Raw genomic sequence first — 12,150 nt, 5'->3', positions numbered from 1 at the left:
GATTCATCATTAATTGCTGGAAATCTAATGTAAAGGGGTAAAAGGGGATTCAATCTAGGTGTATTGCATGATGGGGTAGCGATGAGAAGTTCTTAATCTCATTAGGATTCTAGGTTTTCGTTTGATAATGTGTTATAAGATGAAATTCTGAAAATTGGTTGGTTGATTTGTGTTTATATGTGTTGTTATACTTGAATCCATGTTTGAATGATCATGAGTATGTATGTATGTATGAGGTATGTCATTGATGAGGATGTGAAAGCTTAATTTTATTCATGATTGATGATGAATTTGATGTTAAAATTATTGATGATATTGTTATGGATTGTAGTGAGATAAATGTTGTTTATATTAATGATTATGTTAACATGAATCTCTGTCAAATTTGTTTTTGAATTAATCAATTTTGGGAAAAATAAGTTGGAGACATGTATGAAGGTTTAGGGGTAAGAGGGGTGGAGATCTAATGATGAAAACTGGGGTTTTTGAGAAAAACTGCAGTGTCAATCGATTGGCATTCCTAGTCAATCAATTGCATGCCTTCAAAAAGTGAAAATATAAGAAGTGTAATCGATTGCAGGGGGATTACAATCGATTGCAATGCATGTAAATGTGATTTTTACGATGTCAGTAGTGAAACGTGTTTTGCTGATAATCGATTGCACAAGATGACAATTGATTCTCATACATAGGTCAAATGGTGAAAAATTCTGCTTTTATTTTTGTTGCATTGTCCGACAACTTTGGTTGTATCTTTTTATCTGTAGGTCCAAATGATGTGTCGTTTGAAGCATTAGAAAGCTAACGCGTAAAGCTACCTCATGGTAGTGCTTGGTGAAATGTTTGTGTTGTATTCAATTACCTACTGTAGGGATGTTTTGATGACTTGTATGATCGGTTAGTGAATTGTTATGTTTATACGATGATGTGTTGTTGTTTTTGTGAAGTAACATGAATGAATGCATATGAAGTCATGTTTGATGAATTTTTGTTGTTTGTTGTTATTTATTGGTGTTGTAACATGAATTGATTGTTGCGTATGATGAATGGTGTGATGCATAAATGGTGAGATGTGTATGGGGATCCTTTTGGTGAACCTTTTTGTGATAATGCATGTTGTTGAGAGTCATGCATCATGGTGTATGGGCTTCGATCCATTTCTTGTGTATTCTTGTCCTATGGTAGGGATCGCGAGCGAGTAGCCTGTTTCAGGTGGAAATCGGGGAAGCGTTACCTATGGTGATGGTAACAATTTGGTATGCTCTAGTCTTATGGTGGAGATTGGGAGCGAGATGAATCTGAGTGTTCATGAATGGTACTGCGTGCAGAATGAGTCAGTTGTGGAGTAAATTTGTATATATGATTGCATATGTTGTTGATTTTTCATGATGTTGATGATTGGGTGTGATTATGTAATTGTTGTCATGAATTGGGTGCGAGAATATGTTGTTGATGGTTGTTCAATGAATAGATGTGTATTCCCTGCATTGGCATTCTTTACACTATTTATATTGGTTTGTTGTTTCTCACCCCCCCCCCCCCTTTTCTTTCATATTGTCCACCATGGACATCTTACAAATACGCAGGAGTAGAGTTTGTTGTTGTAAGTGGGAGTTAGCTCCTGGAGTTACTCAATTTAATTTCATCGTTGTTTTAGAAGTCTTACTTTGATCCTGTAACATCGGAGTTGGGAACGTTTGTTTGCTTATTATGTTTGTTGGAGTTTAATTGTTTATTCAGTTTATGTTGGAGTTGTTCAAGAGTTGAATATGATAACCCTTTACTTTGAAAACAATTTATTATGATTTAAAGATTTAGACTAAAAGTCTAAGTTGCAATGTTTTGTTATTTGAAATAAATCATTACCGCCGCAATGATACCCTAAGTGAAGGTGAGCGTGCAATGACAAGTGTTGTATGACATTAATATTTTCCACTACGTGTTTGTTAACTGTTTGATTTATTAAACGTTTTGCCAGTGGTGACACCTTAGATTGTCGTGTAAAGCTTAATATATAAGTTTTAGGGTTTATGGTGTTATATCATGACCTAAATGCTAAATTGATCATAAAATCAAATGATGTTGAATTCTATGAAGACTGTTAAGAGTCCTACATCGGACAATATATGACCTGAACATGCGTTTATAAGTGGGGACAGTCCTCACTCTACTAATCGGTCTTATAGGGTTGAGTTAGGCCTAACCACATTTCTTAACATGGTATCAGAGCCTCATTTAAGATCCATTGGGCCACCTACTATGGTTTCCGTTATCGGGCCACCCCCCATTTATTTTCATGCTCTAGATGTCCAGTCCTGGGTGTGAGGGGGTGGGGGTGTTAAGAGTCCTACATCGGATAATATATGGCCTAAACATGTGTTTATAAGTGGGGACAGTCCTCACTCTACCAACCGGTCTTGTAGGGGTGAGTTAGGTCCAACCACATTTCTTAACAAAGACAAATTTCCTTTCAAATTGAGATATAGTGGGGGCACTGAATCGAATCACATTCTTGTGATAAGAAGCACAAAAAGCGACGCCGAAGTAGAAATAGAACTTCGACGAAGTAAAATGGTAAGAGTTGCTAAAGACTATAGGCTCGATTATGCGGCTTATAATGTAGAAGAAGATCCAATAAATCTTCAAGAAACCTTGTCATCTCTGGATGCAGATTTGTGGCAAGGAGCTATTTATGATGAAATGGATTCTCTAGAATGTAAAATTACCTTGCACTTATTAGACTCGCCTCCTGGTTGTAAACCAATCGTTTGTAAATGTGTTTTGAAAAAGAAACTAAAACATGATGGAACAATTGATAAGTACAATGCTCGCCTTAATGCCAAAGGTTTTAGGCAAAGAGAAAATATACATTTCTTCGATACTTTTTCTCCAGTCACTTGATAGTACACCAAAATGGATGTTAAAATAATTTTTTTAAACGGCGACTTAGAAGAAGAAATCTATATGGACCAACCGAAAGGGTTTGTAATTCATAGGCAAGAAAACAATGTATGTAAGTTAGACAAATCTCTGTATGGTCTAAAACAAGTCCAAAACAATGACATGAGAAGTTTGATAACTTAATGATATTGAATGGGTACAAAGTGAATGAAAGTAACAACTGCGTTTATTACAAATCTGAGAATTACATTTGCACTATTATATGTCTCTATGTAGACAACCTACTCATATTTGGATCAAATATTCAGGTCGTTGATGATGTGAAATCATTGTTGAGCAACAACTTTGATATGAAAGACCTTGGAGAAGCGAGTGTGATTCTTGGAATCAAGATCACTAGATCCGAAAAAGGAATTTCTTTGGATCAATCTCATTATATAGAGAAGATCTTAAAGAAATATAACTACTTTGAATGTAAACCCGCTTGCACACCATACGATCCAAGTGAAAACTATTTAAGAACACTGGTGATAGTGTCAGACAAACTGAATATGCGAGCATCATTGGCAGTCTCAGATATGCCATTGATTGTACTAGATCCGACATTGCATATGTCATAAGAGTGTTGTACAGATTTACCAGTAGACCGAATAATGAGCATTTGCAAGCTATTGAGCGAGTCATGTGGTACCTTAAAAGGACCATGAATCTCAGTTTTCATTATCAGATATTTCCTACTGTACATGAAAGATACAATGATGCAGATTGTAATATCTTATCAGATGATTCCAAAGAACCTAATGGCTATATATTTGTTATAGTTTGAGGACTTGTATCTTGGAAATCAAAGAAATAGGCTATCTTGGCCCAGTCCACAGTGGAGTCTGAGATGATAGCATTAGCGACTGCTAGTGAAGAAGCATGTTGGTTAAGATGCTTGCTAGCTGAGATCCCTTTGTGGGAAAAATTTATCACCGTTATGTTCATCCATTGCGATAGTACCACGACTATTGTAAAAATTAAGAATCCTTATTATAATGGTAAAAGACGTAAAATTAGGAGAAATCACAACAATGTTAGAGATTATATCTCTAAAGGAACTGTAAGAGTGGATCATGTACGCACTGATAAAAATTTAGCAGATCTTTTGACAAAAGGATTAACTAGATAGAAAGTCCTTAATACATCAAAGAAGATGGGACTAATGCCTATAGAGAAATGAGTTGCTCATGATGGTAACCCGACCTAAATGACTGGAAATTCTAAGAAATAGGTTCAATGGGTAATAACAAGTTATGAGTAATATGAGATGATCATGCGAGTATAAATAAGTAAAGCATGAACCCTGAATCAATAAGAGGATGTCATTATAGAAACTCTTGATGAGATTTATACTCTCTATGAGGGAGTATCTAGGCTATAGAAGTACTCTTGATAGACTCGCCTATGTGATTATGGAACTTATGTCGGTTCCTATGAAATTTTGAGGCAGAATTCCTATAGCCTTCACTAAGTAAACATGGATACATGTGCAAGGTCATTAAAGCACACGCTATTAGAATACACCTTAAGAAAAGGTTGTGTGTGAGTTTGATGTCTGAGATAGAGTTCAAGACAATTGTGTCACTCTTGTTGAATCGGAATCCTACTTACTATGCAAAAGTTCAAGTTGTAGAGACCTTTGTTTATGCACAATTTTAGAAACGTTTGACGTTACTTCTAAAACACTTTTTTAAATTCAAGTGGTGGATTTTTGGAACATTATGTCAATATTCCAATATATGGAGATGAATTTGAAAAAGTTCCTTAAGTCCCGCATTTTGTGTTAGTTGAAAAAACGTGTTAGGCTCACATTGCTTAGGTGAGATATCTTAACTATCTCACTTCATTATATAAGAAAATTATTTGTTTCATTTCAAGACACACCAAAAACTCTTTTGTTGAGTTTTTCCTTTCTCACTCTCATAACTCGACGTTTTTTGAATTGTCAAAACGTCAACTTCTTCCCCTTTCTTTCTACTCGTTGAATTTTTCGAGTACTTTCTTGAATTCTCTTTAGAGAATTATGTTAATTTCTCCTCATTTTAGTTGAAAAATTATCAAGTATAATTTGTGGATTCTCTTTAGAGAAAATTATTCGAATTTCTCTTTATTTGAGAAATCATTTCGAGTGGTCAAATGACCATTATTAAATTCTCTTTGGACAATAATTGAAATTTCTTTTAGTTTGAAAAACTATTACAACGGGTCGTTATACCAAATATTATGAATGATATTTATACCATATTCGAATGGTTTTTATACCATCAGAAGATGTATTTCTAGACCAACTATCTATCATACAAGTAATAATCGTACAATATAGAACTTGGTTGTTTTATCGTGCAGACGGCGCGGTAATTCAACTATTTTACATAATTTTGAACAGTATTACGAAATGTCCTAAAGTGAGTGACATAATCCACGACTCAAATCGATAATTTCTTATGTGACTGATTTTTAAAACTATGAAACAACAATTAAACAATTAATGACATAATGAGGCCCGACATTTGTCTTTATTCTGATACCCAAATTAAAGGAGAGCATTAGCTCAAGGCTGAGTAACACTTTAATTAATATTAACACATTCATACCTACATCATTACATTACAATCTTATAGTTGGTCGCCATATAATTAACTAAGCTAGGTGAAGTGCAATCTCTCATTCTAATACATACTAACTGCAGCTTGATTTAGAACTTCTGCTACAGATAACACTAATCTGCTCAAGACTATGATCTTTTCTCTTGATGAATCAATCTTGCAATGAAACCTAGTGCATAGATGGAATATGATCCCTTTGATCATTGACATTCCGTATGAGAACACTTTTTTTGGCTTTATTATTGATACCCTCATTTAACCTTAGCTTTCTCTCAAGGCTGACCTACACTGAAATTTTTGCCCATCCTACATATTCGTGGCTTTTAATGCCCATTCACATGCCTCTTTTTCTTTTTTTCCTCCTTTTATTTTCTCTTTTACATGTTCCCTTTCTCAAAATATCAACCATTTTTATGAGTGGATACCTAAAACCATTGAAGGGGTGGGAAAGATTAGATAAGAATGATATCCCAACACCACAGGATTATAATCTAATGGTGCAAATTGCATTGCTTTAGTAAAAGGAGATTTAGACAAATTTTTGTAAAGAATCATAAATTAAACTTTGTTACAAAAGCACAAGCATGTAAAGCTATAAAAGAAATGTAATGCACAAGAAAGAATACCACCATGCATATGCTTAACTTTAATACCTACATATCACAATCTCATAGGCCACATCTCCCACCACTATGCATTTCATTAAGTAAAAGCCTATAATAACATATCAAAGTTTGTATATAGACAAAACAAATTAACAAACTACAATCAATTACTCCATGCTTGTGCATTGAAATTTAACCTCATAATTTGCAGATGCAGTAGCACCTAAAGACTAAGGTACAGAGGTGAAGATAAAAAAAAATGAATAGATAGAAAGTAGTACTAAAAAACTACCCAATGGGTTGATTGTACCAATAGGAACCAACATGGTGCAGTAAAACATGAAAATAATCAGGAGTACATAATCATCATCCCCTCATTATTACTTCCCACTCGGTACTCATGATGAGTGAGTGATGAGTTGTAATAATACAAAAGAACATTCTCTGACCTTGAATGCGCAAATTACAAGAACAAAGAGGTAAAGAATAAAGTGTGATTTGTCAAGAAAGTACAAAAGCAGTTTCCACTCCACAAGATCCTCTGCATGCCCACCATACCATATGCCCTTGCACCATGTGTTGGCATTGATGCTGCTATTATCCCTTAAAAATCTTTTACTAAAGCTGATTACCACGTGTGCATTGTGAAATTATATGGCCTTATGGGCATTAGTTACAACTCACACAGCTAAGATGCTTGTAAGAATAGATTGAATTAGAGGAAGGGAAATGTTAGTAATACACACTTTTATACTCTTCTCAATGTAAATTTTTCTACTAGTTTAAATTCATATGGATAAAATTCATGAGGAACATACACAACTTAGTAAAACTGGTCCGGATTTCAAACAATAATAATGAGTGTGTTTGGAAGAGTGTAATGAAGGGTTTGTTGCTAACTTTCTTTGAATATCCCTAAAATTTAATGCAAACCAGAACAACAAAATATACCACACAACATACAATATGCATTTAACAATCATTCTGATGGTTAAATGTGTGAGTTGGTGTCACAATAGTCCTTGAATGTGTCAAAACTACAAAAGCATACAATATGCATTATTTTGATGGTTAAATGTGTGAGTTGATGTCACAATAGTCCTTGAATGTGTCAAAATTACAAAAGCATACATAAATGTGTTTTGTTAGTCAGCTTTATCCTTGATCGTGTCTTTAGTTAGTTAGTTAGTTCAGTACTCAGACGTGTCTTTAGTTAGTTAGTTAGTTCAGTACTCAGACGTGTCTTTAGTTAGTTAGTTAGTTCAGTACTCAGACGTGTCTTTAGTTAGTCATTTTTGTCCTTGGTCATTTTTTTTGTCAGTTTTATCCTTGATCGTGTCTTTAGTTAGTTAGTTAGTTCAGTACTCAAATGTGTCTTTAGTTAGTCATTTTTGTCCTTGGTCGTTTTTTGTTAGTCAGTTTTACCCTTGATCGTGTCTTTAGTTAGTTAGTTAGTTCAGTACTCAGACGTGTCTTTAGTTAGTCATTTTTGTCCTTGATTGTGTCTTTAGTTAGTCAGCTTAGTACTCAGACGTGCCTTTAGTTACTAACAACATAGATACTAAGGAAGGGATACTTGGGGATGTATTTGCAATTAATACATTTAAGGACTACAGTAACAATAAAGCGTCTCACCAGTGTTATCAAATAGTGGCGCCATGGCTGCTATGGCAGATATACATGGCGGTTTTTGGGCTCGCCACAAATGATAAATATTTGCTGATATTGCGGGTTTTTCCGCTATAACAGCGCCGCGAAGCGGCCGGTATGGTGGGATTTTGGCTCACACGTTTAAAAACTAAAATGGTTGTTTACCTAAAACGAAAACAACAATTGATGAAGAAGGTTGAACCTGAACCATTGGCAAACACTAGCATTTTTCTTGGTTTTGGTTGTAAAGCAATAAAGAAATAAACACACCCTTTATGTAAATGATGTGAGAAATTTTTAAAGAATGAGCAACAACATAGAAGAAAGAACCTTTGGCAAACATAAATTTGCATTTTCAGAGATTCTGTACTAAAGCAAAGCATGACTTAAGTGTAACACACGATTCTATACTAAGGCAATGCATGCAAATAATTCTGTATAAGTCCATGAACAAACAAAATCAACCATATCTACAAACGAACAAAGCAAAAGCAAAAGGCAAAGTGGTCGACTTAATCATCTTTACCTTTAACTTTAACCTCCTCTGCAATATGATGTTTATTTATTGCTTCTTTTTCATCCACAACCCATCACATAACATAACCTTTACCAGAACATGTTCTTTCTTTTATGCAACGTATATATATAACAACCCCAAAAAGAAACCATTCACATTCTCATCTATTCTATTATTCTAAACAAACAACACAAAGCCACAAAGAAATGGAGATATTATCACAAATGTGGTCATTGTTAGGGTTACTTACAGTGCTCCAAAACGTGCTTCCATCACAGCTTCTCTCTGTGCTTCATTCAGTGTATGAATCTCTTCAAGATTTGCTTTCTCCATATTCCTATTTCGAAATCCCCGAATTCAACGGCTACTGCGGAGTTGAACTCAACGACCTCTACCGTCACGTCCACCTTTACCTCAACGCCGTCAACCACTCCACAGCCTCCGCATGCCGTCGTCTCACGCTCTCACGTTCCCCTTCCTCCAACCGCATCTCATTCGCCGTAGCTCCAAACCACACCGTCCACGACACGTTCAACAACCACCGTCTCTCCTGGACACACCACGTCGACGCCGTGCAGGATTCCCTGGAAGAAAAACGCAGCTTCACTCTCCGTTTCCCAAAGCGTCACCGTCACGCGCTCCTCTCATCTTATCTCTCACACATCACCTCACGCGCCGAGGATTTCGAGCGCGTCTCACGTGAACGGAGACTCTTCACTAACAACAACGGAACCGGTTCGTTCGAATCCGGTTGGGTTTCCGTTCCGTTTCGCCACCCTTCCACTTTCGAAACCCTAGCATTGGAACCAGATTTGAAGAAACAAATCAAAGACGATTTAACCGCTTTCGCTTCGGGTAAAGAGTTTTACCACCGGGTCGGGCGAGCTTGGAAGCGTGGATACTTGCTCCATGGTCCACCCGGATCGGGTAAATCAAGCCTCATTGCAGCAATGGCGAATTTTCTATGCTACGATGTCTACGATTTGGAACTCACCAAAGTTTCTGATAACTCAGAGCTTCGTTCGCTTTTGATCCAAACGACGAACCGTTCCATTATCGTAATCGAAGACATTGATTGCTCTGTTGATTTAACAGCAGACAGAACCGCGAAGAAAAATGCTGCAACTGCAAAGTCGAAGAAACACAAAACGACGTCGTTTTCGGGTTCGGGTTGTGATGATAGGAGTCGGGTCACACTTTCGGGGCTCCTGAATTTCACTGACGGGTTATGGTCTTGTTGTGGAGAAGAGAGGTTAGTGGTTTTTACAACTAACCATAGAGACAGTGTTGATCCTGCGCTTGTTCGGTGTGGACGCATGGACGTGCACGTGAGTTTAAGCACGTGCGGGGTGCATGCGTTTAGGGAGTTAGCGAGAAACTACCTTGGCGTGGAGTCGCACGTGATGTTTGAGGCGGTGGAAGGGTGTATTCGTTCAGGTGGGTCCCTTACGCCGGCGCATGTGGGGGAGATTTTGTTGAGGAATAGGAAGGATGCTGACGTGGCAATGAGGGAGGTTTTGTCTGTTATGCAAGGTAAGATGGTTGTTGCGGCGGTTGCTGGTGGTGATCAGACGGATAATGAGGATGTTGGGGTGGTCGGAGTGAGGTCGCCGGAGAGTGTGCTTATGATGGGGTCGCCGGAAAATTGGGACGGTTTGAGTGGGAAGAAGAGGAAAGAGCAGCAACATGGGTCGAGTAATTTGGATAAGAAGGTTAAGTTTTTTGTTAGGTTGAGGTCGTTGACCAAATCTGATTCTGGGAGATAGTGTATTTTTTAGAAGGAAATTAAATGCAAGTGTGTTATGAAACATGTGGGTTTAGTGTTGCATTATGTTGTAAAGGATATTAATGCATGATTTGATTCCTCTGTTTATCTCTTTTGCCATGTACGTGTATATTTTTATTTTTTTCAAAAGCAAAAAGATTTTATTACTAGCAGAATGAGAATAACATAATTACAAGTAGAACAATCACACCAATCCAAAAGCATAGGCAATATAAGAAGAAAAATGCCTCTCATCCCCATAGAAACAGTACCAAAACTAATTCTGGACCAGCAAAACTCAGTCCATATGCCTGAAGCCACCAACTGCATGTCTAATTGAGGTATAATCATTTAATGCAGTCTATAATGGAACCTGGCAGCATCTAAATAACAATGGCTGGGCTCCGAAACAAACAAATGCAGAATCATTATCTTCAATCTACAAACCTACAACTCCCTGTGATGCAATTGTCGGACACCTGATCTTGGAAGACAAGACCGTCACACTTTAACTGAACCACGCAGAATGATATACGGCAAGAATTGACAAGGATTGCGACACGCCTCAACCCGGACAAACATTTTATGCTATCTGATCAAAGAAGCTGTCAACTTAACAGTTTGTCAAACTCACGTCAAGGAATGCCAACAACATTATGTACATCAGATTGGATATCAAGCAATCCTCACGCTAAAGACACCAACACATGCATGAGCTTCTCGATATTCCGAGCAAGTTTCCTTATTGGTGTCAAACCCAAAGTCTGGCTCTCAACCAAACCATAATCGAGCTGCTGCAAAATTCCAGAACAAAAGGTTGCCGTCTTTCCAATTCGGAACTGATCCCCTTTATATATATATATATATATATATATATATATATATATATATATATATATATATATATATATATATATATATATATATATATATATATATATATATATATATATATATATATATATATATATATATATATATATATATATATATATAAATAAGTGAACAATATTTTCCAGATTTTCAGATACTTAGACTTTTTTAGATCCTTGTATTTGTTTTGAAGCTTTTGATATTTTTCAGATTTTCAGATAAACAAGATTATAATTCAGAACAAAATAGATTAGGAAATACCTCTTCAGAGTCTGACTCAGATCCTGATTATGATTGTGTCTTATTATCATATGCTTATATGTGTCCCATTAGTGCCATGGTAGTTTGCTCTTCCTCAGAGTCATCTTCTAAGGATTCATAGTCACCCCAAGTAGCAATCAGACATTTCTTCTTCCCTCTGAAGTCTTTCTTCTTTGATCTGTCTTTTCTCAGTCTGGGACATTCATTTTTATAGTGACTTGGCTCCTTGCACTTAAAGAAGGTTACGTCTTTTGCCAGCACCTGACTTCTTCAATCCAGATGTAGACCCAAAGCAACCACTTATCCTTTTTTATCCTCTAAACTTGCTTTGTTTTTTCTTCCAAGGTTGGTTAACTCTTCTAGAAAGAAGATACAACTTATCTTCTTCTTTAGAATCTTCTTTATATTCCTCTTCAACTTGAAAGGCTTTAGTCTTTTTAGACTTTTGCATAGATTTCAGAGCCATATATTTAACTTTTCGTTGAGGCCCATCCTCTTCAAGCTCTATCCCATGACTTCTCAAAGAACTTACAAGCTTTTCAAGAGAAGTGTTGTTCAGATCTTTAGACACCTTCAATGCAGTTACCATAGGCATTTATCTCTTGGGTAAGCTTCTTATAATTTTCTTAACATGATTTGTAGTAAGTAACTTTTATCCAAAACCTTCAATCCTACAACTAGAGTCTGAAACCTTGAGAACATGTTCTCAATTGCTTCATCATTCTCCATTTTGAAGACTTCATACATTTCTATCAAGGCAAAAGCACTTTGATTTCTTTCACTTGAGCATTTGCTTCGTGATTCATTCTTAATGGATCAAATATATACTTAGTTGTATCTCTATTTGTGATCTTCTCATACCTAGAGTATGATATAGCATTCAGTTGAATGGTTCTAGATTTATGATGATTATTGTAATCTTTCTTTTGT

General features: G+C 36.3%; 1 protein-coding gene across 1 annotated transcript; it reads left to right on the top strand.

The window, feature by feature from the left end:
• Positions 1–6,977: 6,977 nt before the first annotated feature.
• On the top strand, positions 6,978–10,194 carry LOC127134673 (AAA-ATPase At4g25835). The gene has a single exon (XM_051061817.1). The coding sequence runs from the start codon at positions 8,435–8,437 to the stop codon at positions 10,085–10,087; it is 1,653 nt and encodes a 550-aa protein (XP_050917774.1). The 5' UTR covers positions 6,978–8,434; the 3' UTR covers positions 10,088–10,194.
• The last annotated feature ends 1,956 nt before the right edge of the window (positions 10,195–12,150 follow it).

The sequence above is a fragment of the Lathyrus oleraceus genome, chromosome 1, assembly GCF_024323335.1.
Source record: "Lathyrus oleraceus cultivar Zhongwan6 chromosome 1, CAAS_Psat_ZW6_1.0, whole genome shotgun sequence".
NCBI classification, from domain to species: domain Eukaryota; kingdom Viridiplantae; phylum Streptophyta; class Magnoliopsida; order Fabales; family Fabaceae; genus Lathyrus; species Lathyrus oleraceus.
Note: the sequence above shows the minus strand (reverse complement) of the source record. Positions and strands in the feature narration are given on the sequence as shown.

Coding starts and splice junctions, on each gene's coding strand:
- LOC127134673 (XM_051061817.1), top strand. CDS start 8,435: ATGCAACGTATATATATAACAACCCCAAAAAGAAACCATTCACATTCT.